We start from the raw sequence: 25,497 nt of genomic DNA, 5'->3' as shown, positions 1-25,497 counted from the left end.
GGAATGTGCAGCAGACAGTGGGGTGCTGCAGCTTCCTCCTTGCTACCTGTTGCTGTTATGAAGCTGTGCCCCACCAGTGACCAGGCCCACAGAGGGGTGCAGTGTGCTGCTGTTGTGCACTGGGGCAGCAGGAAGAGGGATTTTGCATTTGAGAGATGGGAGCTGAGCTTGCAGCAGTTGTGTCAAGCCTGGAGCAGTCCCTACTTGTCCCACTGGGGGTTTGGGTGAGAGCTAATGGTGGCTAATTAAGTGTGGTCAGCACAGATTCCATCTCTGCAGATTGCTCTCTGCACTCACCCCGTGTTTCAGAGCTGGTGGGTCCATCCTGGTGCCAGCTCCAGGCAGGGCAGGACCTGGACTGTGCTTCACCCTGCTGACACTGTTTTGGCCCATGGCTGCCAGCTCACTCTCACAGGTTCTGGCTGTCCTGGGGACTGTAGCTTCTGCTTGCCAGGAGCTTTTCTCTGCAGAAGTAGCTTGACTTCTGCAGGTGGGAATTCAGATTTAGATGGGAGGTGCTGACATTCATGTGTCTTGACCTCAGACTGACTCTTCCCTGGGAGGTTTTGGTTTGGTACTACCACTGTGATGTGGTATTACTCCTTCCATGTCATGGCCAAGCTAGGTGTGTGCTGTGAGCCTCCCTCTGTGCATCCACCAGCTCTCAGGCACTGAGTCCAAACTATAAGGACATGCTGCCCCAAAGCTCTTCAGGTGCTGCTCACAGGAAGGCCCATCCAGAAAATACAAACCCTCTCTGCTTTTCCCTACACAGCTCTTGAACCAGGTGCTGAACCGTGTGACAGCTGAAAGGAACTTGTTTGACAGAGTGGTCAACCTCCGTCTGCCAGGTCAGTGCACTCTGTCCTCCCCGTGGGAACCGTGCTGGGAGTGTGCCCTTGGGAAGGGAGGGGTGCCTTGCACTGAAGGTTAGTGCAGAGCTGGGTGGGGTCAGACCTCAGACCTGCCCTGCTCTGCCTGTCACACGCTGGCAGAAGCTCTTACCTTTCCCTTTTGCTTCCATAGGGCTGGAGAGCGTGGACCATTACCCAATCCTTGTGGCTGTGACAGGGATCCTGGTCCGGCTGCTGGTGGACACTGATGTTCAGGGGTGAGTGGCTTTTTCCTTCCAAAGCACAGGGTCTCTGTGTGTGGCACTGCTCTGGGTGCTGCAGTGGGGCATGGGAGGTGTTGCAGGAGCAACATGGGGTGTGGAGACAAAAATGAAGTGAAGCTGATGAATGTAGAGCAGGCAGAAACCAAAGAGCCACATTCCCTGCAGCAGCTGCATCCCAGTGCTACTGCTGGGTGCAAAGCCCCTTTCTGTGGTGGTGGAAAACCTTTGTGAGAGGTGGCTGTGATGGAGAACCCTTGTGAGAGGTGGCTGTGAGATGCTGTACTGACAGCATGTGTGCACCTTCCTCCTTGGGATGGGTCTGGCACTGTGTGACAGGACAGCTGCTGGTGGAAGACGTGGGTGCTGTGTGTGATAGAGCTGTGCTGATGTGGTGACACATCAAAGTGCTGCAGCACACAGTGATGGTTGGGAGGCAGCTCATTGGACCCCTCTTAGGAAGGCATCAGAATGTGTGCAGAGCTCTCTGGCTGCCCAGATGTGTGCCACAAAGGTGAGACAGATCTTCTCCAAGCATTTGGGTGATGCTGATTTTAAGATGAAACAAATCTTGTCTTTACAGTAGCCAGTTACTCAGAGAGGCAGCACTAGGGGAGTGTTGTGGCTAGACAAAGCCACAACTGACCTGATCATTTATGTGTCTGTGTCTGCTTGTACTGAGTCCTGCAAATAGGCTTATTCAGACACTCTGCAGCCCTGCCTTTGCTGTCTCCCAGTGTCATTTGCAGGTGTCTTGCCTGGTCACTGTTTGCTGTAGGCTGCTGTAGGAGATGGGGCTCTTCTGTCTGTGCTGCACATCCTGCTTGTTTTCATGTTTGGAGAGCACAATAGTGTCTGGCTTTGCAGAGAGCAGAGTCCCATCTGGCCGAGTGGCTCAGCCCTGCAGCCAGTCTTTCAGCTTCTTCTCTCAAGGACTCAAAGATGTACACAAATATATCTAATTATAACCTGCCTCCCGTGGCTGCTGCACCAGTCTTACAGCCCCAAGTGTGACAGTGCCAAGACCTGGGCACAAGGTCATTGATCAGTGGCCTTTCTGGGCACTGAACAGAGGTGGATTTTGCTTGCCCTCAGAACCTTGCTCTGTGGAAAGGGCAAACATCATGAATTTGCTGCCACAACTAGACACTTCTTCCTGAAGGGAAGGGGGAGGTGATAAAACGGTTCCCTGCATGCCAGGATGAGAAGTCCTTCCCTGCCTGTCTCTCTTTTGAACGTGTCCCAGGTCAGGTCACTCGTCAGGTCAAATGGGGAAGGGAAAGGGTTGTACCTCAGTTTATCAAACTCCAAAGAGCACTGGGAAATGGTAGTGGGATATCAGTCACTTCCTTCCTAGCCTGCGAGAGTCCTGGACAGACAGAAAGCATCCAGACTCTATTCTTTCCCTGAAAAGCCTGTTGTGCTTTGGGCTTGTGAATTCCAGCAGCCAGTGTCATCACCAAGTGGCACTGTCCCCTGTGTGCCAACAGCATCCTTCATGCCTTGGGCTGCACCATCACAAACCAGAGACACTGTGCTCGAGGGAACTGGCAAGTCTCTGATGTTCAAGGGCTTTGTAGTCACTTCCCTGAGCACTGGAAAGGAGAAATAAATGCAAAATAGTGGAATGATGTGTGAAAAGCATAGTGTCCTTAAGGTGGACATCACTGATTGGGAAAGCAGAAGGTGGAACAGGAGGAAGCCCAGGGAAAAATATCCATAAAGCAAAGTTCTTCTGTGTGATTTTGCAAAGTCGTGCACTAAACCTGAGGTTTGATACGTCAGTGATCTATAAAAGGCAAGCAAAAGTTGCAGGGGAGCCACTGAGGTCATTCAAGATAAAAGAACCAAGGCAGGCAGTGTGGAGACCCTCTACTGCTGCCTGAGCAGAGGGGATGGCAGAAATCAAAGGCAGAGTGTCATGGGGAAGGGAGCACTGAGCCCCCACACTCTTGGCAGCACTCTGAATTGAGGACTGGGTGTTGCACCCCACTTACAGGGCTGTTCTGCTCTGTGCAGCCACACTGGAAAATGGCAAACAGAGATGGGATGGAGAAAAGAAAAAAACTGAGGCTTTTCTGCTGCCTTTGTATTCCTCGAGGGCTCAGCCCTGGTTTCATCCTCTCTCCCAGGCACCATCACCACACGGTGCTGCAACCTGAGAGGTGCAGCTGGGGTAACAATCACCCAAACCCCAGGGAGAGGGTGCATGTCCATGATGGCTGGCCCAGAGCACAGCAAAGGGAAGCATCTGTATCCAGGTGCCTGAGTACGAGGAATGGAACAGGAGAATTCAAACCTTCCTCTTTACACTCTCATGGGAGATGATTGCATGGCTGAAGTGATTTAAAGGGTCCTGCACGTAACCAGGCTCTCCAGAGCAGACCCATTTCATTAACTCATCTGTAGACAGCTTTCCTTTTTCCTTTCTCTCTCTCAGTGCAGCAAGCAGGATAATAGGACAGGCTTTTGTCCTTCCCCAGAAGCACTCTGCCTGGGCAGTGCTGAAAGCTGGTAGAAATCTCTTCCAGGTCCCATTTGGTAACTCACATATTGAGAGAAATCATTAACAGAGATTTTCCAACCCACATTTGCGTGTAGGAATGTCCCTGTGGGAATTACCAGGGCCAGGGTGACCCTGACTGGTTCCCTGTGATGAGTCTGTGCCCCAGAGAATGAGGGCGCGTGTAGGAATGTCCCTGTGGGAATTACCAGGGCCAGGGTGACCCTGACTCCTGTGAGGAGGCTGTGCCCCAGAGAATGAGGGGAGGGACAGGACCTTGGGAGGCTTCCTTGGCCTGGCTGTGTATTTTCTGGTTGCCTCTAACCCAGTAAGCAGACACTGTGCCAGGCACTTGGTTGGAAGGTGCTGCAAACATCTGGGACTTAGGGAATGGGCTCATCTGGTACTGAAGGAACAAAGTCCCGTTTATGGGATGGGAACATTGCAGTGGGGAAGTTAAGTAAGTAAGAGCCAGGGCCCTGCCAACTCATCCAGTCGTGTTCTCGGGCTGCAATCAGATGCCTCAGCTGCTCCTTTCCCAGCACAGGATGCTCATCCAGGCATTGAGTCCTCTTGCTGTGGACTCCTGGCATCAAGCAGAGCCATTAAGCACAAGGAAAGGGAGCATTGCCCGGGCCTGGCTGTGGTGAGATAGCTGATCCATCATACACCATGGTCCCTGGATGGAGCAGGCTGTGCTTTTGGGAGAGCAGAGGTTCATTTCCTTGCTGGGTCAGGCAGGGTGGGCTGGTGCTGCCCGTGGTGGGTGCCTCCTCCCAGCCCTCGGGTCTGAGAGCTGCTGGGCAGCACTGGGGAGTGTCAGGGGCTGGCAGGGCTGAGAGAGGGATGTCCCTTTGCTTCCTCTGCAACCTTAGTGACTGAGCAGGGAGGAGAGGAAATCTGCCAGGCTGAGCCAGGAGCTGGGCTGAATCCACACCACAGACCCTGGCTGTATCATCCCTCCGTTTGTCTGCTTGCTAAATAATTGAGCAGATTTTCTATTAAGCCTCTTTCAGAGTGAGCTAATGGAGCAGTGTTGGCCAGAGCTGGTGTCAGGATCCTTGGCGAGAGCAAGTGGCAGGGGAAGGGGTGAGGCCCAGAGGTGAGGCTGTGGTCCCCTGTGTGTGAGGGCATGCTGTAATTAGGACTGGCTTTGTGGGAAGTGAGTGGCCATCCCAGAGTGGAAATGAGCTGTGGCTGTGTCAGGGCAGGGCCACTGCTCTGCTCCTCATGCTTCCCCCATGCTCCCTCCATCCCCTCAGAGGCAGGGAGGTGATGCTTCCAGGATTAGGAGAGGGTTGGGACACATGCAAGGAGCCAGAGAATCAGTCTGTGCAGGACAAGTGCTGAAGAACCTTCAAGGTGCATCTCCCAGGGAGTTCTGCATGAAGGATGGAGAAGACAGAAGGAAAAGCACTGTGCTCACCAGGATCATGGTGGTACTGGCTATCAGAGCACAGGACAGGGATCCTGGACCACAACCAACCATGCTGAGCCAGTGGGATGCTGAGCAGGAGTCAGTGAGACCTGCCAGAAGCAGCACTGCGCTGGTGTGGTGTCGGGATATTTCTGTCTGGGTCTCTGCACTCCTCTCCTTTGCAAACTATGGGTGAGTGCAGAGAGATGGGCTGGGAGGAGACAAAGGAGTTCCTGGGGCAGAAGCAACACACTGGTGAGCAGAAAGGTAAGGAGGCACAAGACTGGGGGGAGAGGAAGGCTAAAAAGACTGCTCAGTTGCTAAATTGTGTGGGGATCACCTCCACTGGAAAGCTCAGAAGATCCCAGCCTGCAGATTCCTAAACACACTGGCCATCCACCTGTGTGCTCAAGTGCTGCTGGGACCCTTGGGACTTGCCTGGACCTGTGGACATGGCAGTTTTCTGCTTAGTTCCCATAAGACTTTGCAATTACTCGTCCCTTAAACACTAATGCTCCCTCGACAGTGTTGGTGAGCAAGTTGTGGTGGAAGGAGGGGCAGGAGTAGACATTCCATGGACCATATAGTCTAAAGGAGTCCTTGGTACCTTGCCCTAAAAGGTAAACTAAAAAACTCAGAAAAAAAACCTCAGGAAATGGGTGGTACTGCAGTTTTGCAGTGTGTAACATCGGGGTGAGCGTGAGCCAGAGCATGGAAGAATTATTAGCTCTGGCCTAGGTGTCATGGTTAAAAAAGGAGTGTGGTCAGTGCTTTTACAAGCTGCCAACTCCAAGTGTGCATCCTGAGTGATGGCACTGCTAGGGCTGAGCTCTCCCAGCCCCTTGGGGCTGTCAGGCACATGCCAGGAGGCAGGAGCAGGCCTTGTGTTGGCCAGCACCAGGCTTTGCTGATTTGAGCTCTCTGGAAAGCTGTGAGCATCATAAGGAAAGGATCCAGGCCCTGCCATGTCCATCCTTGGTGACAGGAGGACAGGATGGGACTGGCATTCAGTGCAGCCCGTTGTCCTGGCTGAGGTGTGAGGTGCCAGAGGAGACAGGAGTCAGGGTTGGACACTGGTCCCCAAAGCTGCTCCTTATCCCACAGCTAGTCCTTATCCCAAAGCTACTCCTTGTCCCCACAGACACTGGCACAGGTCCCTGTGTGCCAGGGCCAGTCAGCTTTGTGCTGACCCATTACTTTGCCCTGCAGAGTCAAGGAGCAGGAGGGAGGTTTGGCAGGAAGTCAAGGGTGTAATGGTGGAGATGGCTGCCAAGAGAGGACAGTGTATTCCTTGGGGAGCATCCATTAGGTTTCCCAGCTCCTGCCTGTCAGAGAGGCTTTGCTCCTGGCTGTTTTTCCTTGCTGAGATGTTCTGCCTTTCAGGTTGCTTAATGAACTGCTTCGACAGTTCAAACCACCTCCCAGTGCTCATTGGATCAGCAGTGTGGTGGTGTGGGATCCTTTCTGAGCATCAGGAACGTGTGAAAAGCAGCAGCAGGACTTTCCTGGGTAGAGGCAGAGGGATCCCTTGAGGGCAGCACGGATACACATCTCAGAGCAAGGCCCTGGAGAGCAAGCCTCAGCTTTCCTGCAGGGATAGGAAAATTGCAGGCAGCCTAGGAGAGCTCTCCTGGGCTTTCTCAGGCTGATGTGTCCCTGGAAAGGTCCCTGGGAGCTTTTCTTACACTCCCTGAGCTTTCCCCAATCTTTAGTCATTATCCTCAGCTGAGGATGCAGGTTTGCAGGAACACTGATGCCTGGGAAGCTGGTGTTGGCAGTGGGGAAGGAAAAGATTCTTGGGGAGACAGACAAGAATGGTGATAACGGGTGGGTAACACCCACTCTGGTGCTGGGGCCCAGAGCAGCACTTCATCTTTCCTTCTGGAGGAAGATGTGCTTAGATGTGGCACATGCTCTGGCACGGGCTTGGCACTGTCTCAGCAGGTGCAGCCACACTCGGGTCAGTGCCCTTTTCTGGCTGGGCCCTGGGTGCAGTCAGCTGGGTCTCTTCTCTTCCCCAGACATTCCCAGGTGAAATTCAAACCTTCCTTCCCGTGGGATCCCTGCCTGGGTGCAAAGCCAGAGGTGATGGCAGCAGCTCAGCTCCACCCTCAAGGCGCCGCTCACCTCTGTCCGACCCCGAGGCACCTCGTTAGCCCCTGGCAGCCCCCGGTGTGGCTGGCACGGCGTCCTGGGCCCGTCAGGACACTGTGCTAACGCGAGGTGACAGGGCCAGCGGTGGCGGGCGTGGGGCAGCGAGGGCACAGCCAGCGGGGGCTGTCGCTGTGCATCCGTCACCTCTGCCTGCTGCGGGGCACGGGCCCCACGGAGCTGCACAAAGTCACTGTCAGCAGCGGCGCTGGGAGGCCAGGCTGCCTCAGGAGAGCTGCTCTCCCAAGCACTCACCCCTCCTTGGATGGGGGGGCAGGTATTGACAGTTTGTTTGGGCACAAAGTTGAGTTTTTGCTGGGAAAAAAAGCTGCTTGTTTCCTAGCCAGAGAAGTTGAAAGGATGTGGTGTTAGTGTGGTCTCGATGCCACAGGGTTCCTCCTCTCCTGCCAGTCACAGGGATGCTAGCAGCTCTTGGGACCAGGGTGCTCAGCTGTGGGAGGGGACTGCAGGTCTCTGAAGGGTCCTGGTTCCCATGATGTCTGAGCTGTGCTCTTGCCCACAGCTGGTAGCCCCAGCCTCCCCCGTGCTGCATGTGATGGCCACATGCTCCTGCTCCAGCTGTGGATGGGATACTGGGGACTGGCAGATGGGTAGGATACCCTTATCCCTCTGTGGGATCAGACAGGCATTTTGGGGAGGGGGACAGAACCACTCCCTGTTTCAGGAAGAGGGAAGGGTGGGTGCCAGGGAAGGCAGCGCAGGTGAAATGAGCGGGGGGCTCCATCTGCAGGGAACAGGGCTTTGCCAAAGGCAGTGCCAGTCCCATCCCTAGTGGTATCTTTCCCCTGCATCTAAACCCTGCTTATTCCTTTCGGGGTCTGGATGTGCCCTTGTGTCAGTCGGTGCTGCTCCTTCCTCAGCTCCCAGGGATTATTTAGAGGACCTGCCCTCCCAAGGACAAACTGCTGGATGCTTCTCTCTCACCAGCAGCACATTTAACCCCCTTGCCGAGGCCACCTGAAGGCCATTTGATGAGAACAGAGGCTGCCAGTCCAGTGCAGATTGCCTGGCTCCATGTGCCGGGCCTGCAGGAATTCTGGGCTCCCTCAGAGCTCAGCCTCCCACCGCTGTGCCCGTGAGCTGCACACTGCTGCAAGGGCAAGGACACACTCAGCCCAGCGTGAGCTTAAAAAAATAGGCATTTTTATTCCAATGGAACTAGAGAATTACGACCCAGGAGAGGGGAGGATTACTCACATTTATCGATAGGCTGATTAGGTTACTGCCTAAATAGCTGTGCTTGAGCAGCGCGTGTCCGCCTCAAGGAGAAGCAGCGAAGGAGCGCGTGGTGCATCGGAGACCTCAGTGTCCTTGGTGGCACGGCGAGCTCTGAGCAATGCGGGCTGGGGCGCTGTGTCTCGTCACCTCCTCCTGCCTTGACGAGTTACAGCTTCTCGGGAAGCAAAAGCTTGTAAGGTTTGCTTGGCTGCGTGGCTGGTCAGGCGCTGAGCTCCATTCCTCCTGCATGGCCACGTTTGGGGAGGGGTGTGGGGGTGTGTACCCCCGTTTGTGACAGGGTCACAGTCCCCTGCTCCCAGCCATGACATGCTGATGGCGACCGGCATGTGCTAGGAGAGGGCAGTGGCATCGCCATTCCTCAGGACCTTGGCATGAGCCAGGACAGTGTCCCACTTGTCACAGTTAATCCTTGGCCTGGGGGGTCTGTGGCAGTGGTGTCAGGTTGGGCATCTCGTGCCTGGGGACGTGCCAGACCCCCAGGCCTGGTGTCACATTAGGGAGGGTGGGTGCCCAAATGAAGGGGTGTTTCTCCAGCATGCTGGGTTCATCAGTGTTACCTGTGTGCTAACAAGGCCATTGCCAGCAGATTATGCAAGGTGCTCTTGCTGGGCACCAATGTGCCCGTGGCCCAAAACCCACCAGGAGCCCGTGGCTGAAGCGGTTGTGGGTGATGTCAATCACTCCCGTGGGTCGTGGTCAAGCCAATATCGGGATGCCCAATAATCCTCATCTAGCAGCGATGGAGGAGACCAGCTCTCGGGAGGCCTGGGCTCTGCTCCCAGATTTGTCCCACTAAGACACAATGGGGGTATCAGAAAAGACAGAGCTGATGGACTCTGAGTCCGACTTGAGCTGCAGGACCTTGGGGTGCTTGGGGTCGGGGAAGTCCTCGCCAAGGGCCAGGCGGATCTTGCCATTCTGTGTCTCCCTGATGGGCTCGAGGAAGACGACGTGTTTGTTGGCGCTGGCCTTGCGGTTTGGCCCATCGGTGGCAGGGGGAGTGGTGCTGAGGATGGAGGACTGGGCGCTGCACTCCTGCGGGGGGCTCAGCGGGGCCGGCTTCTTGCAGCAGCCCAGGCAGCGGCACGGCGTGAGGTACAAGTAGATGATCACCAGCACCAGGCTCACAATGCAGCCCAGCAGGGTCGTGAGGCCGGTGCTGAAGGTCTCCCCAGCTGCCTTGGGGTAGAGGACGGTCACGTTGAACTCGCACATCCTGCTGAAGTTGTAGGGGCTGTTCATGGCCAAGCCTACATAGACCCCTGAGAGCCAGGGCTTGGCTGCGGCGATCCTCAGGCTGCCATTGCGATAGACCTCCAGGGAGCGATTGCTGTTCCCTGGGTGTTTGATGGGCTCGTGGTGAGGGGTGATCCACATGTAGGCGGTGGCAGCGTGCGGCAGGCTGGTGTTACTGGCGTTACAGGTGAGCAGGACGGGCTGGCCCACCACCACCTCCAAGCGCGAGAGGTGCGCGTCTTCCGTGCTCGCCGAGCAGTTCTCAAACATGTCTCTGTGTTTGAGGAACTTGATCAGGGACCGGGGCGCGTTGTCAGACACCTTGCAGGTGTGCTCCTCAGAGAAATCTTTCACGGAGCTGAAACCTCGCTGATTCCAGCGCTGAAGCATCAGGTAGAGCGGGCAGCTGCACCTGATGGGGTTGTTGTGCAGGTACAAGCCATTGCCGATGTTTTCGGGCAGAGCTGCCAGCACCTCCACGGGGATGCTGCTCAGGCTGTTGGAGGAGAGGTCCAGCGTGCGGAGCTTGTGGATTCCCAGCCCCTGCACAGCATGGAAGGGGAAGGTGGTCAGGTTATTCCAGCTCAGGTAGACTTTCCTCAGGTCACTCAGCTTGGCAAAGGCGTTTTCATCCACCCGCTTGATGTGGTTGTCGTAGAGCAGCAGCTCCTCCAGGCTCACCAGCGCCTCGAAGTAGTGCCTCTCCACAGCTTGCAGGTGGTTGGAGGACATGTCCAGGTGCCGCAGGAAGGAGGCATTGTGGAAAGCCCGCGGAGAAAGGTCCCGAATCTGGTTGTGGCTGATGTGAAGGGCCTCGAGGTGCGGGAGGGCGGCCAGCCAGTGGTCGTGGAGCTGGGTGAGGGCATTGTGGCTGAGGTCCAGCGTGGTGGTGGTGGGGGGCAGTGCCCGGGGCACCCGCTGCAGCATCTGCCGGCTGCAGCTCAGCAGGTCGGAGGTGCAGATGCAGGCGTCGGGGCAGCGCTGGGGCTGCGGGGAGGCTCGGGGGGCGCACAGCAGGAGCAGCAGCAGGAGCAGCTTTGCCACCCGCGGCCAGACCGAGTCCGCGGTCGCCGGCGAGGACATTGTGGCAGGCAGGATCCTCTGTACAGCCCGGCGGCACAGCCTGTACAGCCAGGCTCGGTGAGACGCGAGAAAAAATCTGCCGCCGTCTCTCGTCTCTCCCCCAGTGCTGGCTTGGATCTACCAAGCATCCACAGACGCCCCTTTGCACCCCGCGAAAGAGGATCCCGATTCCAGCCGTGGGGCTTGAAAATACCCCAAGGGCGGCATCGCCCTGCCCGGCTCTGCCGCGGCTCACCCGAGGCTGCCTCGTACCTGCGCTGCCGGGGGCCGGGGGCTGCCGGGGGCCGGGTGGGCGCCGGCGATCAGCATCAGGGGGCTGAGGCGCTCGGGCGCTCTGGGGCTGTGTGTCGGGCTGGGCTGGCGCCTCGCTGCCTCCTGGAGCTGCTCATCCCTGGAGTGCGAAGTTTCTCAGGGCTCAGCGCCGCCGGGGCACATCCGCACGCTGCGACCTCCGCGGAGCCTCGTCCGGTTCCCTGCCGGGCAGCATCTCCGGGAGCCGGGCGCGCTCCGGGAGCGCGGTCCCGCTCCTGCCCCTATTTACGGGCGGGCGGTGCGCGGCGAGGGGGCCGGGCGGGATCCCATTGGCCCCGGCGCGGGGAGTGGTGGCCGCGGCGGTGGCCCTGGCCCGGTCCCTGTCCCCGTCCCTGGCCGTGGCCCTCCCTGCGGGTGGGCAGAGCGATGCGCAGCCAGCACCGACCCTGCGTGGTCGCTCGTCCCCAGGGGAGCTGAGGATCACTTCGGCCGTACCGGTGTGCAGCCGCCGGGGAGCCGCGACCGGCTGTAATCCGTAAAGCGGCTGCTCCGCCACTGCCCAGCCTCTGGCGGAATGCTGGAATAAACCTGCCACCTCTGGAAGCCCCTCGTGTCACATCCTGCACCCAGGCTGGCAGTGGGGATGGCGGTCACCCCCCGGTGCCGCTTCTCTCCCAGCCACGGACCTTCCTGCTGCCCTAATCCTCATCACCCCACGAACTGGGGACTCCCCAGCACCCCCGGCCCTGGGCTGAGCCGGGGGGCTGAGCCCGGTGGGGTCCCCACGGCAGAGGGGGTGCCGCGGGCTGCTGACGGAGAAGGAGTGGCCACAGGGTGAAGGACACGCAGGAATGTCATTATCCAGAGCTCAGGCGGTTTAGTGGGAAGAGGAGAGCTAGGGAATTGTTTTCCATTAGGGCAGCAAAAAGCTAATTTGGCGGCTGCGGCTGCTGCGAGTCAAGGGGCTGTTAACCCCCTGCGCCCTGGCTCAGCCTGTGCTGACTGGCTGCTCCCTTGCCCCTCCTGCCGCTGGGGCAGCTCTGCTTGCCCCTGGGCCGGCCACGGAGCCAGCTCTGCTCCTTGCCAGGGACTGTTACCAGGCACTGGTGCCCGAGGGAGGCACTCATTAAGGCGACCTTCATCCGTCCTGGCTGTGCCCACTGAAGCCAGGGAGGGCCACGACTCCTCCCGCCTGCCTTTTGGGGAGACCCGCTTGCCCTGAGCACACCCTGAGCTGTCCTGTTGGTGCAGGAGGGCCCCAGCTCCTGGTGTGAGGCTCTGCAGAGCGTCTCCCCTGAGGTGCTGTGACCAAGGGCAGAACTGGATGCTTCAGCCGCCCTGCAGCAACCCCAGGCTCAGGCACTGGCCCGAGGGCTGCAGCCTCAGCAAGTGCTGAAGCAGCGCATCGATCCCCAGAGCCTCTGAGTCGGGGTGGCCAAGGAGGAGGAGGATGGCTGCTGCTCTTTGGCTGCATTTGAGCATGTTCCCCTGGACCGGGGGGACACCAGCTGGGGATGCTGGTGTGGAGCACAGGGTGGGTTGTCTGAGGTCTGTGTTCCTTGGCAGGACCGAGCGCGCGACCGCGGTGTTGCTGGCAGATCCCTGCTTCCAGCTGCGCTCCATCCAGTACCTGCTGGGCCACGCTGAGCCCTCGGCCCTGGCAGCAGCCGCCCCGGCCACGGACAAGCGCCACTTCTCCCTGCACACCTGTAAGTGCTGGCACTGCACTGGGAGCTGGGCTCTGCTCACCACCCACCCACAGCTGGGGAGGGAGGGACGGGGCTGCTGGTGTCCGTGTCCCCTGCAACATCCCAGCCCTTTCAGTCTTGGGGACAGGTGTCTATGCCCTCTTCCACTACCTCAGGAGCAGCACTTTGGATGGGGATGTATCCAGTGCCAGCCAGTAGTTCTGCCCTTCTTAGTGCCCAGTGCTCCCTGTCCTGGGTGGTTCCCAATGCAGCTGTAGCCATTGTGCATCATTCAGCAGCCTCAGGAGAGCCTGAGGGTCCCATTCACCCCACACACACCCAATTTGCTCCCCAGACACAGAGTACATCAGTACTGAGGAGCTGGCAAAGGTGGAAAAGATGCTGAACCATCTGAGTGAGGAGTCTAAGCAGGCAGCTGCAACCACACTGGTGAGTCCTCCCCCTGCCCTGGCCCTGTCCCAGTCCTTGACAGCAGGCCTGGGACACAGGACTTTGGATGGCACTGCTAACTCCTGGTAACCCCCACAGCCCACCAGCGAGGAAGACCTGTGCCCCATCTGCTACGCACACCCCATCTCGGCCATCTTCAGGCCCTGCTCCCACAAGTCATGCAAGTGAGTAGCTCCCATATCTGACCCCACCTGGATGACTGCAGCCCCTGGCCCTGCCCTGTGCTGTGTGGGTAGGGGCTGATGCTCTTTCCTCCTCTGTCCCAGAGCCTGCATCAACCAGCACCTGATGAACAACAAGGACTGCTTCTTCTGTAAGGCCACCATCACAGGGGTGGACGACTTCACCAAGCCAGCCAGCTCGTAGAGCCCAGCCCCACACCACGTGTTTCCCCAGCGGAGCGGGGCAGCCCCCCTGCCTCACACTGGCTTCTCCCCAAATGCTTGCCCTGCTCAGGGCTGTGGGACCCTCACCCAGAGGGTCAGGACGCAGCATGGGCAGCAGCGTGAGGCGGGAGGGCTGCAGGGTGGGAAAGGCAGGTGCCCAGCAGCCTCTCTGCCCCATGGGCCGTTCTCAGGGAGGGGAGCCCGAGGCCTCGGCTCTGCTGCAGTGCTGGGAACACACGGCAGCCCCGGGGCCAGGGCAGGGGGGCTGAGCTGGGCATTTGGGCTGTTAACTTGCTCCTGGCTGGGGGCTGACTCCATGAAAAGCAGCATTAAATTATTCTTCCTTATGTGGTGCCCTGAAAGATGGGAAAGGGAAGGCCCCGGTGTTGGGGCTGCACTCAGGTGATGCTTAACAGTAAATGGAAATATAAATATTTAATCCAAGGAGAGCTGGGAGCGCAGGGCCTGCTGGGGGCTGCTACATGATGATGCGTGGCTCTGGCACAGACTCGGCGATGGATTTGTGTGGCAGCACATTGGCCCCGTTGAGGTAGAGCTCGTCGTTGACGATGACATCCTCGCCCAGCACAGTCACGTTCTCCATGCGCACCTGCCCCAGAGAGGCCCTGTCACGCCCCTGGGCTCGGGGCCCAGTGCCAGGCTCCTGCTCCTGCCTGCAGGGACCACATCCCTGCAGCCACAGCCCAAGGAGGTGGGAGGGCTAGAGCTGAGTCCCCATCCCCTGCAGGGACACCCGTGTCCTCACCCACTGCCCCACGGAGCAGCTCCAGCCCACGATGCAGGACTCCAGCCAGGAATGGGAGCGGATGCGGGCCCCTTCCAGCACAGTGCAGCGTTTGATGCGCACCCCGTCCTCCACCACCACGCCGGCCCCGATCGTCACGTTGGGGCCGATGACACAGTTTGCCCCAATCTTGGCACTGGGGTCCTGGAAGGAAGAGGGCCCATGCCAGGCTTGGGAGGGCAAACAGCTCTTGGCATAGCCCATGTCACTTGGCCAGCCAGGGAAGAGGAGGGCACAGCTTGAGGGTGGCAGCGAGGACAGTGGTGGGACAACACAAAGAGCTCGTGACGTGCCCAGGGCTGGTGTGCTGGGGGCTGGCACTTACCACCAGCACATTCCCTACGACACCGGGCCCCGAGTGCAGCTTCTCGGGGTGCTGAGCCCGCAGCGCTTGCAGGTACATGCACATGCCCGTAAGGAAATCCTTTGGCTGCCCAATGTCCATCCAGAAGCCTATGGGGACAAAGCCACAGTGACAGCGCCCAGTGTGAGGGTGGCAGTGCAGGCAAGACCCCTGATGCTGCCTGCACTGTGCACAGGGCCTTACCCTGTAGCTCCATGGCGTAGAGCTGCCCATCCTGTGCCATGGCTGGGAAGATCTCCTTCTCGATGGAGGTGGGGCGCAGCTGCGAGGACGGAGCACAGGGCTGAGCAGGGGGCACAGCCCCTCAGCCTGGCCCAGCCTGGCACCCCGGCTCGTACCTGGATGCGTTGCAGGATGCCAGGGTTAAATATGTAGAGCCCAGCATTGATCTTGTTGGACACAAAAACGCGCGGCTTCTCCACGAAGCGGCAGATGCGGCCGGTGTCGGCCTCGCACACCACCACACCGTACTTGGCCGGCTCCTCCACGCGGGTCACCACCAGGGAGCCCTCGCCGCCGTGCTGCCGGTGGAAACGGGCCAGCGCCGCGAAGGGGAACTCGCAGATCACGTCGCTGTTGAGGACAAAGAAGGGCTCCCCGTCCTCGGCCAGCAGGTCCCGCGCCAGCGCCAGCGGCCCCGCTGCGCGGCCGTGAGCGACGCCGCAGGGACGTGGTGAGCCCGGGTCCTGCTGGGCCCACCTCTGCCCGTCCCAGCATCCCTCCCAGGTCCCCAGTCCCTCTGGATCCTCACCCGGCCCGCTGTCCCTGGTCCTGCCCATGTCCATCCTGGCATACCCCTCCTGATTGCCCTACCCATCCACAGCCATGCTGCTGCCCGTGGTGTCCCACTCCCGGTGTCCCCCTGCCCTACCCATCCATACCCACCCTAATGCCCACGGTGCCCCCTTCCAGCGTCTCTAGCCGTATCCATCCCGGTGTCCCCTCCTAGCACCCACCCTGCTGTCCCCGGAGTTCCATCCCGTCTGCGCCGCCCTCCAGCCCCAAGATCCTGCCCGAATCCTACCTGTGCCCAGCGGCTCCTTCTCGTGGGACATGGAGATGCGGATGCCGAGCTGCGGGCACAGGGTGAGCGGCGGGACAGACCGGGTAACGGGGGGAGGCGGGGATACGGAAGGGCCCTTACCCGTTGTTCCTGCTCCCGCATAGCGGCCTCCAGCGCGTCCGACATGTAGCTCACAGCCAGCACCACATGGCTGACGCCCGCCTGCGGGAGCGCGGGTCAGCCGGCGGCGGGGCGGTCCCCGCGCCCCCCGCGCCCCGCGCCCCCACCTGCCGGAGAGCTTCGAGCTGGTGGAGCAGCACCGCCTTGTTGCAGAACTCCACCAGCGGCTTCGGCCGGCTCAGGGTCAGCGGCCGCAGCCGCGTCCCGAAGCCGCCAACCAGGATCAGCGCCCGCATCCCCCGCGTCCCGCGTCTCACGCCAGCGCCCGCACCGACACGTCAGCGCCGGGCGCGCCGGGCGCGTCAGCGCCGCGCGGCACCGCCCCGTCCGCCGGGCCCTGCCTCCGTCCGCCGGGCCCTGCCTCTCTCCTCTGGGCCCTGCCTCCCTCCTCTGGGCCCTGCCTCCGTCCGCCGGGCCCTGCCTCCCTCCTCTGGGCCCTGCGCCGGGCCCTGCCTCCCTCCTCTGGGCCCTGCGCCGGGCCCTGCCTCCCTCCGCCGGGCCCTGCCTCCCTGCGCCGGGCCCTGCCTCCCTGCGCCGGATCCTACCGCCCGCCTCCGACACACCGCCCGCCCCCTTAACACTGCCCGTCCCCGTAACACCGCCGGCCCCACACACTCCCCCGTTCAGCCGGGGCTTTAGGCCCGCCCGGCTCCCATGGCCGTATAGCCGCGTCGTTACTGCAGCCACCGCACCCCGCCCGGGGCGCCGTCGGGACGCAGCAGCGCCGATGAGAGGAGAGCAGCGGCCACGGCCGCACCGGGCGGTTCACCCAAAGCCCCTAACCCCGGCCCCAAGGTTCAGACGGCGGGAGAGGCAGGCACGGCACGCCGCGGACAAAAACAGATCCTTTAATGGTTTTTGGTTCTCTGTGAAGCACAAACAGGGTGGTTATTCATGTAAAAACAACCGGGGCCGAGGCTATGTACAAGCTGTGGAGTCCCACCGCAGTGGTCCGAAGGGAGGGAGGCGGCTCCCACTGAGCACGGGCAGCGGTCACGGCCCAGTGAGGCAGGGAAAGGCAGGAATGAGCGCGGGGGACAGCAAGGGGCTCTCCCGGTGGTGCGGCCTGACTCACCCCAGCACAGCCCGCGGGGACAAGGACATGCAGGGGTGGGTGGCGATGGGCCACACTAGGGCAGGGCCAGGGACTAATGCGGCTGTTGTGGGTACCTACACCCCTGCACTCACCAAGCCTCGCTGCCTCCTGCAAACCCGCTCCCTGAAAATCCTGCGTGTCCTGGCAAGGTAGGGACCCGCAGGAGCAACGAAGTAACCTAGTGCAGGGCAGCGTGCCACGGATAAAGGTCCTTCTCCAGAGGACGGAGGGGGAGCAGTGGCTTGGGCAGCTTTGAGGAGCTGGGAGACCGGCAGAGAAATTTGGCAGCTCTCCTGTCCCCTTCCACACCAGTGCCACAGACCTGTGCCTGAGATGTGGCAGCCGTGCTTTCCGAGCGGCCTCTGCGCACATGGAGTCGGCACACATGCGACATGCGAGTATTCCCCAAACGAGCATCCCTGAAGTAATTAAAAAAACCCCAACCCTGGCCTTGTGGGTACACAGGGTAATGGTAATGCCATGGAACCAGTCAGTGAGAGCAGGAGGGAGCAGCCAGGGCCCCAGCACAGAAACAGGAGCTGAGGTGGAGCAGGGTTCGGTCTGGTACCACCAGGCCACAGTATCAAATATTAATTCCTCATCAAAGGAGGCTGGGAACATTTATTTTGGGAGACACTGACTGCGTGAAGCAAAGCTGAACAGTCAGGCAGTGGTACTGAACAGTCAAGACAGTGGCTCTCACTGCTCAGCTAGGTCACCCCTCACCTGGCCTCTAGAGACCCTCAGGGAGGAGATGGGAATCAGCCCTGAGCCTCAGCCTCCCCTTCCACCACCTCCAGACCTGTTGGAATAGCAGGGCCTGGGGGCAGAGGGTCCCCGGGGGAAGAGGGCAACTTTGTGCTGGAGGGACAGACTCTGTACTTTACAGGAGGGGAAGGGTTGAAATGGTCCGAAATGCCCCACTGCACAGCTGGGGTCATGTTAACTGCTACAGATACTATTGCTAGCCCACGAGCTGAGCACTTTCAAGTCAGTGGTCCTGGGCAGAGTCACTCCTGCAGAGCCCTGTGCCTGCCCATGCCATGCCATGCCATCAGGGAGCGAGCAGACCCTAGGCTGAAGCACAGCTCCACGTGTGTGGCATTCCCTCCGGGCCACGGCTCTGCCAGGGATTGCATTTGGTCATTTCATTTCCGTGTTTGGGGTAGCTACTCACAGTGCCCAAACAGCAGAAAAAGGCAGCATCAAAAGCAAAGCCCCACTGGCAAAACCCAGGGCAGAGCCAGCAACACCGAACACAGGGACCGGCACCTGACTTCTCACCGGTGGCCTCACAGATGCTGCCAACCGTCAGGCAAGCGCCCTTTCCAAACAACTCAGGAGAAATTCAAAGGGGAAGCTCCTGAGGCAGAAGGCTCCTCATACCAGAGCTCCAGCCTCGTCAAGAGCCCTGGGCTCTCCTGCTTTCTCTTCCCTATGTCCAGGTCCTCCCTCCAGAACGCACATATGATGAGCGAAGAACCGGGACACCCAGCAGGCATCTACAGAGCCTCCTCCAGAAGGCAGAGCAAGTGCGGTCAGAACCATCTGGTCAGCACGAGAGTTCTTCCATCCTGCCTCACCTCAGCTCTTCTATCCAAGTACATTTAAAAACAACAGAGCGATACAGTTGTTTAAAACCAAATTTGTCTGTGTTTTTCCTGTGGTAGTGGGTGATCTTGTCTGCTCCTGCCACCAGGACAAGAATAAGAGGCCACAGCCCAGAGCTACTGGTTTTCCTCACGCATCTGTTCCATGATGTTGATGAGGCTTTCCAGCCCGAACACGTAGCCCACGTCGGGTCCGTCGTGCACAGTGGGGTCGTCGCGGAAGCCCTTGAACGTGCTGTGTGCAAAGTCAATCATGCGCACGTCCACCTTGGGCTGGGCCGAGGAGCCGGGCTCCGAGCCGCCGCCGTCCTGGAGGCCCTCGGGGACGGAGCCCTCCCCCCGCTTCAGGCGCGCCTCCGGCCGGCGCTCCAGCAAGGTCCCCGCACGGCTGTCCTTCCCGTCGTAGATGATGAGGAGGGAGCTGGAGTAGAAGCGGTAGGAGGCCTGTCTCTCCAGAACCGCCTTCAGGCTGCGCAGCTTGGCGAGGACGGGCTCAAAGAGGTCCTTGCGCAGCTCGATGCCGTTGTGGAGGTACTGGTAGAGGGCGTTGCGGAAGCCTTCGATGGAAAGGCCGCGCCCATAGTATTTATTCCTGCATAAGTAATGCCCTGTGTCCAGCTGATAGACCTGGAACACCAAAGGAAATGCACATCAAGTAGGAGCAACAGGCTAAGGCCACGCAGAGAGCCCTGAGCTGTCCTGCACTGACAGGGCAGAAGGGAACTCATCCTGTCCCCGTTATGATTGAGTGGGAGCAAGACACAGCTCTGCCCGTTCCCTGCATCCCAGAGCAGCTCACGGGTGCTGCCCAGGGGCATACTCAGGATGCCTGAGCACTAGTTCTCTTCCAGGACACCCAAAAGGAGCTCACAAGTCCTATTGCCCCAAAAAGGCATGACACGACTGACCCCAGGAGTTAAAAAGCCAAGTCTTACAGCAACTCCGACAATTCTCTGGCAGCAAGAGCTGCTGACACCTATTGCCATTACATGGCAAGCGATTAATGAGGAGCCCTCATTGCTTCAGAGTCTGTGGGCAGAGATTTGGGTTTACAAGATCTGGTTCCTTCAGCAGGTGGGGAAAGAAGCGATTATTGCACAACAGCAAACCCTTGTGCACAGGCCCAGGCACAGCAGAGCAACTTTTTAACAATCAGGGCAGTATAGAAGTAAATGTCAGACACTTCCATCCCCAGGCATTGTGATTCTGGCTGAACACTAAGCCACAAAACTAATTTGATTAGAAAATCCCCTAACTGTCTGTGAACAAAGGAGCTCTGGACAAAGGAGGCCACCTCAGGGAAAGCAGGTTCTTTTGTTTTAGGCTTAGAAATGAAGACAAAAATAGCAAGAATGCTGCTGTACCTACCTGCAGTGGGAGGTTCAAATTCAGTGCTCAGCAGGAACACTAACTGGGAGGCTTAATGCAGCTGTGAAAAGGAAGGTACAGCATCTGCAGCCTGGGGGATCCCTACCTGCATCCCACACACACGCACACCCAAGGTGGCAGAAGTGCTCTGTTCACACTTCTTCATCTGCCGAGCAGCCTTCTCCTCAGAGGCATCATCTCCGTGCTGCCTGGTCCCCATCTTCAGATCAAGCACGCAGGGAAGCTTGAAGTGATGCACCACGTTCTCCAGCAACAGGAACTCTGGGATATGTGTCAAGGAGAGCTCACCCACCACAGACAGGGACCTGGGCCAGCAGGAGATAGGGCTGGACAACAAACAAATAGGAACCAAAGAAGAGACAGGACAAACAGCTTGGTGAGTTGAAGAAAAGGACAAAACCCAAACAGTGGACCCAGACTTTGACAGCTGGTAAGAAGGAAACAGCCTAGAAAGTGGAACAGCCAAAGCAGGAAGGTCACATGCAGTGGTACTGGAAATTCAGAGGAGAAACTGAAAAGCAAAACACTGGTGTCAGGAAGGACACAGGATGCCAGTAGGAATTGCTGATCCAATAAGAGAGAGCTTCAAGTCTAATCAAATTAGCTATTTGACCATATGGATAAACAACATAAAGCCCATGGACTGAAAACTCAAGGGACAAGTAATGGCCTGTCCAGAACAGCAGCACTGCCCAACACACACAGGAGAGCTGGGGAGGTGACAAAGACAGGAAATGGAACAGTAACAGGAGCCCTCTGTCACCAGCACACAATGGGCACACAGTGCCCCTGCACTGGGGCACAGCACTGAGAACACACCCCAGGCACTCTGTACAGCAACTGGTTCCCAAAGGGGAAAAAGACACCCCAAAAGTTTACCCTAAGGAGTCCCACAGGGCACAGATCAACATGTAAAATCTGAAATGGCAACCAGAGCACAGCTGGATTAAATGTGCAAGAGAGGAACTGTGTTTGGTTTAGAAAGAGGAACTTCATAAAAATAAGGAAGCGTGCTTAAAAAGGAGAGGGCAGCCAAAGAGAATGACTTCTCTGCAAGTGATGCAAGCTATTTAAAAATAAAATCTGGAGTCTCCAAGCTCACACTTGAGAATTGGAGAAGGAAGCCCAGGCAGTTAAAACTACGAATACTGCTATTAAAAGTAAGTTTGTTTCTATGTGAGGAAAACAGAATCCAGGTGAAACAAAATAACCCTGCAAGCTGGCAAGTTCAAAGCAGGAGGAGTCATTTGTGAAGGCGCAGAAAACAAACCCATCTTCAACCATGCAAAGAAGTCAGTCAGAGTGCCTGGAGGTGGATGGAGATCTTCAGGGCCCCTTCCAACCCAAACATTCTGTCCTTCATTAGTGTCACAGTATGGGAAGCAGGAAGGAACAGCTAAAAGGAACATGTAACTCAAGTGTGGTTGAGGACAGAAATGCCAAGGGAAATGCAGGCCTGGCTGCCTCAGGCACAAAGGGGTAAGGCCAGGGCAGCAGCAGCCTGACACACCCAGCTGTGCTTCCCAAAGGATACTGTACAGCTTCCGGTCCTTGGACTCGGACCGCATGCGGCTCAGCTGCTGCTTGTGGCAGCGCAGGCTCCAGGGGTTATAGCTGATCTTCTCAGAGCTCAGGCCACTGTTCCCATCCAACATCTGAAACGGAACATCTGAGTGGATGTGCAAGTCCACCCTGGGACTCTTCGTTTCCTGGATGCTGCTGTGTAAAGACAGAACAAACCTGCCTGTTAGAATGCGTCAGTTCTTCACACTCTTACTGTCACATCCTCCCCTGGCCTCTCCTGTTCCTTCTCCTGCTGCACACAGTGCAAATCTTCTAACAGCAAATCCTCACCAACTACCCTGGGCTGTGGACACAGGCTCCAGGATCTGGTCTGTTTAATATCTCTGCTAAAAGAGCAAACAGGAACACTTGGTCCACCCTGGGACTCTTCGTTTCCTGGATGCTGCTGTGTAAAGACAGAACAAACGTGCCTGTTAAAATGCGTCAGTTCTTCACACTCTTACTCCTCTGGAAGCTGGGGTGAGGAGGTAGAGGACCCATATTCCAAATACCCTGGTAAGAAATCCCTGGGTTAATAACCAAGTGGACTGAAAAGTGTTCAAATCTGCTCTGTATGCTTTGGTTGCACATCTGATACACTGCCAACACTTATCCTGTATCAGAAGCATTTCATATGGATGAATTGGTCCTGAACCCAGGAAAACTCCCGGCACAGTCTGCAGTGCCAAAATCTGCTGGGCTAGCAAGTGCACAACAGCCTGGCCACCTTAAGGAATTGCAGAACATCCTCAATCAAAGGAGTAGGGAAGAAATATCTCTCGATATTTGTGTTGTCACTGGGCCCTCCAAGTTTTACCTTTCGGTGCTGTCACTGGCCAGGCCAGGCTTCTCCTCCTTGTGCTCGGTGCCGCTGCTTGACCTGTGAAGGCTCCGGCGCGAGTGCTTGCGCCGCGGCTGGTCCCTCTCCGGCAGATCATCCTGCTCCAGAGCCTCGTTCTCCACATAGGGATAGGCCACCAGGTTAATGTAGCCATCACTGTCTCCCTCAAAACAGACAGACACCACACCTGCCGGGGAGAAGTAACACGTCAGTTCTCCCGGAGGAGGGAATACACAACCATTATCAACCAAATGTTCTGCAGGAGAGAGGAAAATGTAGCTCACAGAGAAGCAAAGCAAGCCCAGAGCAATAGAAGAGGGAGAAGAGCTCTGCCACTGCAGGAAATAAGGACAGAAGTACAGCTGGTAAGCTGAGGGTGTGATTTATTTCCTTCCTTCAGTCTTGCAGCAAATGTCAGACTGGAGAGAGTCAAGCACAGTCTACCAAGATGCTGAGGGGAGCAAAGCATGTAAAATAACACCTGATTTGTTTGGATAAGTACCTACATCCTGCAGAAGCATTCCTGCTCTTGACAGGGACATCACCAGCCAAGCAGGACTGTGCTTTCTCTGCTAAAGGAGCTTTCCAGCATCAGAGCAATGAAGTACGGAGCCCTAAGGCTGAGGTGACAACTGTCACTCTTATCACAAGTCAGCCAGTCTCACAAAAAAGGAATCTGCAAGGGCCAAGGCCTTCCTAGCAATAAAAACAGGGGGCCCTGGAAGCATAATGACCTCTGCCAAGTGCAGGCAAGCAGGCCCATGTGTCCTGTCCAGTTTCACCATCTGAAGGCTCCTGGAAAGCACCATAGTGCAAGGGAAGTTACAGATCTTCCACAGCACAGACTCAGAATATATCTGGCCAGCCACAGAGCAGGACTGCTGACACTTCCAGTTAGGGCTGACATCTTAATTTCTGGGACTACTGCCCCAGCCCTGAAAATGAGGCCATCAGCCCATCTCCTGATGTGCAAATACAAAATGTTTCATTAGCTTGTCACTAGTATTGACTAGCTGCCAGGAGTTTCAAATGACAGACGCACTGAACCAAATTTATGATGCACTGAATCAATGTATCAATGTATTTCCTCACAAACATGAGGAAACCTTGCCCTCCCCAGATGATGCAGGCCATCCTGTTCTCGTCCTTCTTTTCTTCTTATCTGCACAGGACAACGTTAGCAAGGTTCAGGTGGCTGAAACACGACTCCAGAATGTCAGTACATAAATGCTACTCCAAGTGCTGCCTGCATGTGCTCAGGATACCTCTGTGAAGTCTTCCAGTAACATCCAAGTGCTCAGACAGAAAATATCGTACCATAGCATGTTCCTCTCCCCCAGATCAGTAGGAAAGATTTCTAGGACTATGAGGAAACTGCAAAGGGAGGGACATGCACATCCCATGCCATTAGGGTACCAGGAAGTACCTGACCTCAAGAAGACACGAGTCCACCTGGACTACCAGCTTCATCAGTTTTAAACACACCTCCCCAAGAAAAATTCACATCATATGGACTCTAGGAATTACACAGGCTCCAGTGGGATTTCTGATGGACACTAGAGTACTGTGTGCCCCCAGAATGGCCAGAGGGTTAAGAGAGAACCCATCTGTTGCAGACTGCACCCCTCACTCATGACAACCTGTGTGCAGACACCAGGAGGGAAATTGACACTGCTTTGAGACAGTCAGGCTGCAGCCAGATGCAAAGGCAAGACCCTGAACAGATGGTGGTCCCAGCTGTCTGCAAAGCACCACCTTCCCAGTGCCACGTGGAGACAAAGCAGCAGAGGGAACAGGAACACTGAGCGCCCCAGAAGTCTACCTGACCACATCACCATCCTGAACACAAACACACAAGGCTGGAAGCCTATCGAGCTTCTCAAAGACACAGCTGAGCTGCCAACCTCCTACAATGACACAGGCACTGGAAAATTCCACTCCTTCAAAGCAGCTGGGGACAAGGTTGCATCTCAGCACTGGGAAAGCCATACTTCCTGCTTCAGCAGCTTGCTGCTATGGGTCCATAAAGGAGATGGGATGAGGAAGCAATAAATTACGGAACTGGAATGTGCAAATGCTCGTTTTATGATCTGGCTTCATTAGCTCAAGGTCAAGGCTGTAATTGACAATAACTTGGTAATAAAACTGCTTCAGTTACACATCCATAACCTTAAACTTTGGACTACAACTGTCACACTGCATATTCTCTGTATAGAAAGAGGAGCACATTCAACACAGTGTGCCTACCAAAAAAAAAACCAAAAAAAACTTCCTCCTTTCCAAGCGTCGCTATCAAATCGCCAGCCCGCAAAAGGGAGTTTAATAAAATCAATATGACCCCAAAAGACAGCAAGACAGCAGCAGCTGCAGGAAAATGGAAGGACAGGTTCTTAAAGGCTGCCTCACCTTTGTACTCAGGTGTGAACTCCTTCATTTCTGGGGGCAGGGACTCGTAGAAGCGCTGCTCCCGCGTGATGAGGGGCTTGCAGACAGTGTGGTCGTCGTAGCGCATCATGCTGCTGTGCCCGCCCACCTGGTGAATGAAAGGCTCCAGCAGGACCCCCCGGTCTCCAGATCGAGTGGCATTCTTGCCATACTTGCCCACTTCCATGGTTTGACAAACACACATTGCGTTGGGCACCCGTTGCACTCTTGGAGCATGGGGAGAGCCACATGGGCTGGGAGGGGTAGCTCAGCAGCGGTCAGGCAGCCACAGGGGGGAAATCCTGGTAATTTGCTTCCTTGCAATGATCTGAAAAAGCAAGAGATTCCTGTTAGTAAAGGACCACTTACACTCAGCTCCTTGTTCGCTTGGAGAAGTTTATGGTATTTATTTATATCCATATCCTCTTGTTTTTTGTTTACATCCTGCTTGTTCCAGCATGCTCCTCACCACCTCTTTAATCCTGCAGGTAAACACACTAATTCAGAGGCAGTCCCATCCACAGCTCCTCCAATAGGATTGACAGCATACAGGCAAAGGAGGAAATATGGCTATTTTAAGCCTCCCGTCTTTATAAAATATTATTTCCTTCCCTGTTCATTTTACTAGTAAGGCAATGGAGCAGACTGTGAGCTATAGCCC

The 25,497-nt window shown here is 57.0% G+C and overlaps 4 protein-coding genes across 10 annotated transcripts in view; 1 reads left to right on the top strand and 3 right to left on the bottom strand.

Annotated features, from left to right (window-relative positions):
• Positions 1 to 13,908, top strand: part of RNF123 (ring finger protein 123) — a 48,529-nt gene extending 34,621 nt beyond the window's left edge. For all 3 annotated transcript variants that reach the window (XM_041425650.1, XM_041425648.1, XM_041425649.1), the window contains 6 exons: positions 776 to 851; positions 1,027 to 1,111; positions 12,583 to 12,725; positions 13,060 to 13,154; positions 13,254 to 13,339; positions 13,442 to 13,908. In XM_041425650.1, coding sequence (XP_041281584.1) covers positions 776 to 851; positions 1,027 to 1,111; positions 12,583 to 12,725; positions 13,060 to 13,154; positions 13,254 to 13,339; positions 13,442 to 13,541 — 585 coding nt within the window. In that variant the 3' untranslated portion in view covers positions 13,542 to 13,908. The remainder of the gene's footprint in view (positions 1 to 775; positions 852 to 1,026; positions 1,112 to 12,582; positions 12,726 to 13,059; positions 13,155 to 13,253; positions 13,340 to 13,441) is intronic.
• AMIGO3 (adhesion molecule with Ig like domain 3) lies at positions 8,342 to 12,573 on the bottom strand. Its single transcript, XM_041425651.1, has one exon. It carries the CDS (start codon positions 10,762 to 10,764, stop codon positions 9,238 to 9,240), a length of 1,527 nt encoding a protein of 508 aa, XP_041281585.1. The 5' UTR covers positions 10,765 to 12,573; the 3' UTR covers positions 8,342 to 9,237.
• A 73-nt stretch (positions 13,909 to 13,981) lies between the features above and the next one.
• GMPPB (GDP-mannose pyrophosphorylase B) lies at positions 13,982 to 16,307 on the bottom strand. The gene is made up of 8 exons (XM_041425652.1): positions 16,021 to 16,307; positions 15,875 to 15,955; positions 15,755 to 15,803; positions 15,069 to 15,370; positions 14,914 to 14,992; positions 14,692 to 14,819; positions 14,328 to 14,510; positions 13,982 to 14,171 (listed from the first exon to the last, which is right to left on the bottom strand). Exons 1-8 carry the CDS (start codon positions 16,147 to 16,149, stop codon positions 14,040 to 14,042), a joined length of 1,083 nt encoding a protein of 360 aa, XP_041281586.1. The 5' UTR covers positions 16,150 to 16,307; the 3' UTR covers positions 13,982 to 14,039.
• Positions 16,308 to 16,740: 433 nt separating this feature from the next.
• The window catches only part of IP6K1 (inositol hexakisphosphate kinase 1), a 37,234-nt gene continuing 28,477 nt past the window's right edge, over positions 16,741 to 25,497 (bottom strand). For 4 of the 5 annotated variants that reach the window (XM_041425689.1, XM_041425687.1, XM_041425690.1 and 1 more), the window contains exons 4-8: positions 24,819 to 25,164; positions 22,389 to 22,599; positions 21,543 to 21,727; positions 20,094 to 20,269; positions 16,741 to 19,246 (exon numbers count right to left, since the gene is read on the bottom strand). In XM_041425689.1, the coding sequence (XP_041281623.1) occupies positions 18,737 to 19,246; positions 20,094 to 20,269; positions 21,543 to 21,727; positions 22,389 to 22,599; positions 24,819 to 25,041 (1,305 nt within the window). In that variant the 5' untranslated portion in view covers positions 25,042 to 25,164 and the 3' untranslated portion in view covers positions 16,741 to 18,736. The remainder of the gene's footprint in view (positions 19,247 to 20,093; positions 20,270 to 21,542; positions 21,728 to 22,388; positions 22,600 to 24,818; positions 25,165 to 25,497) is intronic. The other variant, XM_041425692.1, reaches the window with a different exon arrangement.

This window comes from Onychostruthus taczanowskii, unplaced genomic scaffold (genome assembly GCF_017590055.1).
Source record: "Onychostruthus taczanowskii isolate IOZ18803 unplaced genomic scaffold, ASM1759005v1 scaffold9, whole genome shotgun sequence".
NCBI lineage: Eukaryota > Metazoa > Chordata > Aves > Passeriformes > Passeridae > Onychostruthus > Onychostruthus taczanowskii.
The sequence above is the reverse complement of the archived record's forward strand: the minus strand, read 5'-3'. Positions and strand labels throughout refer to the sequence as shown.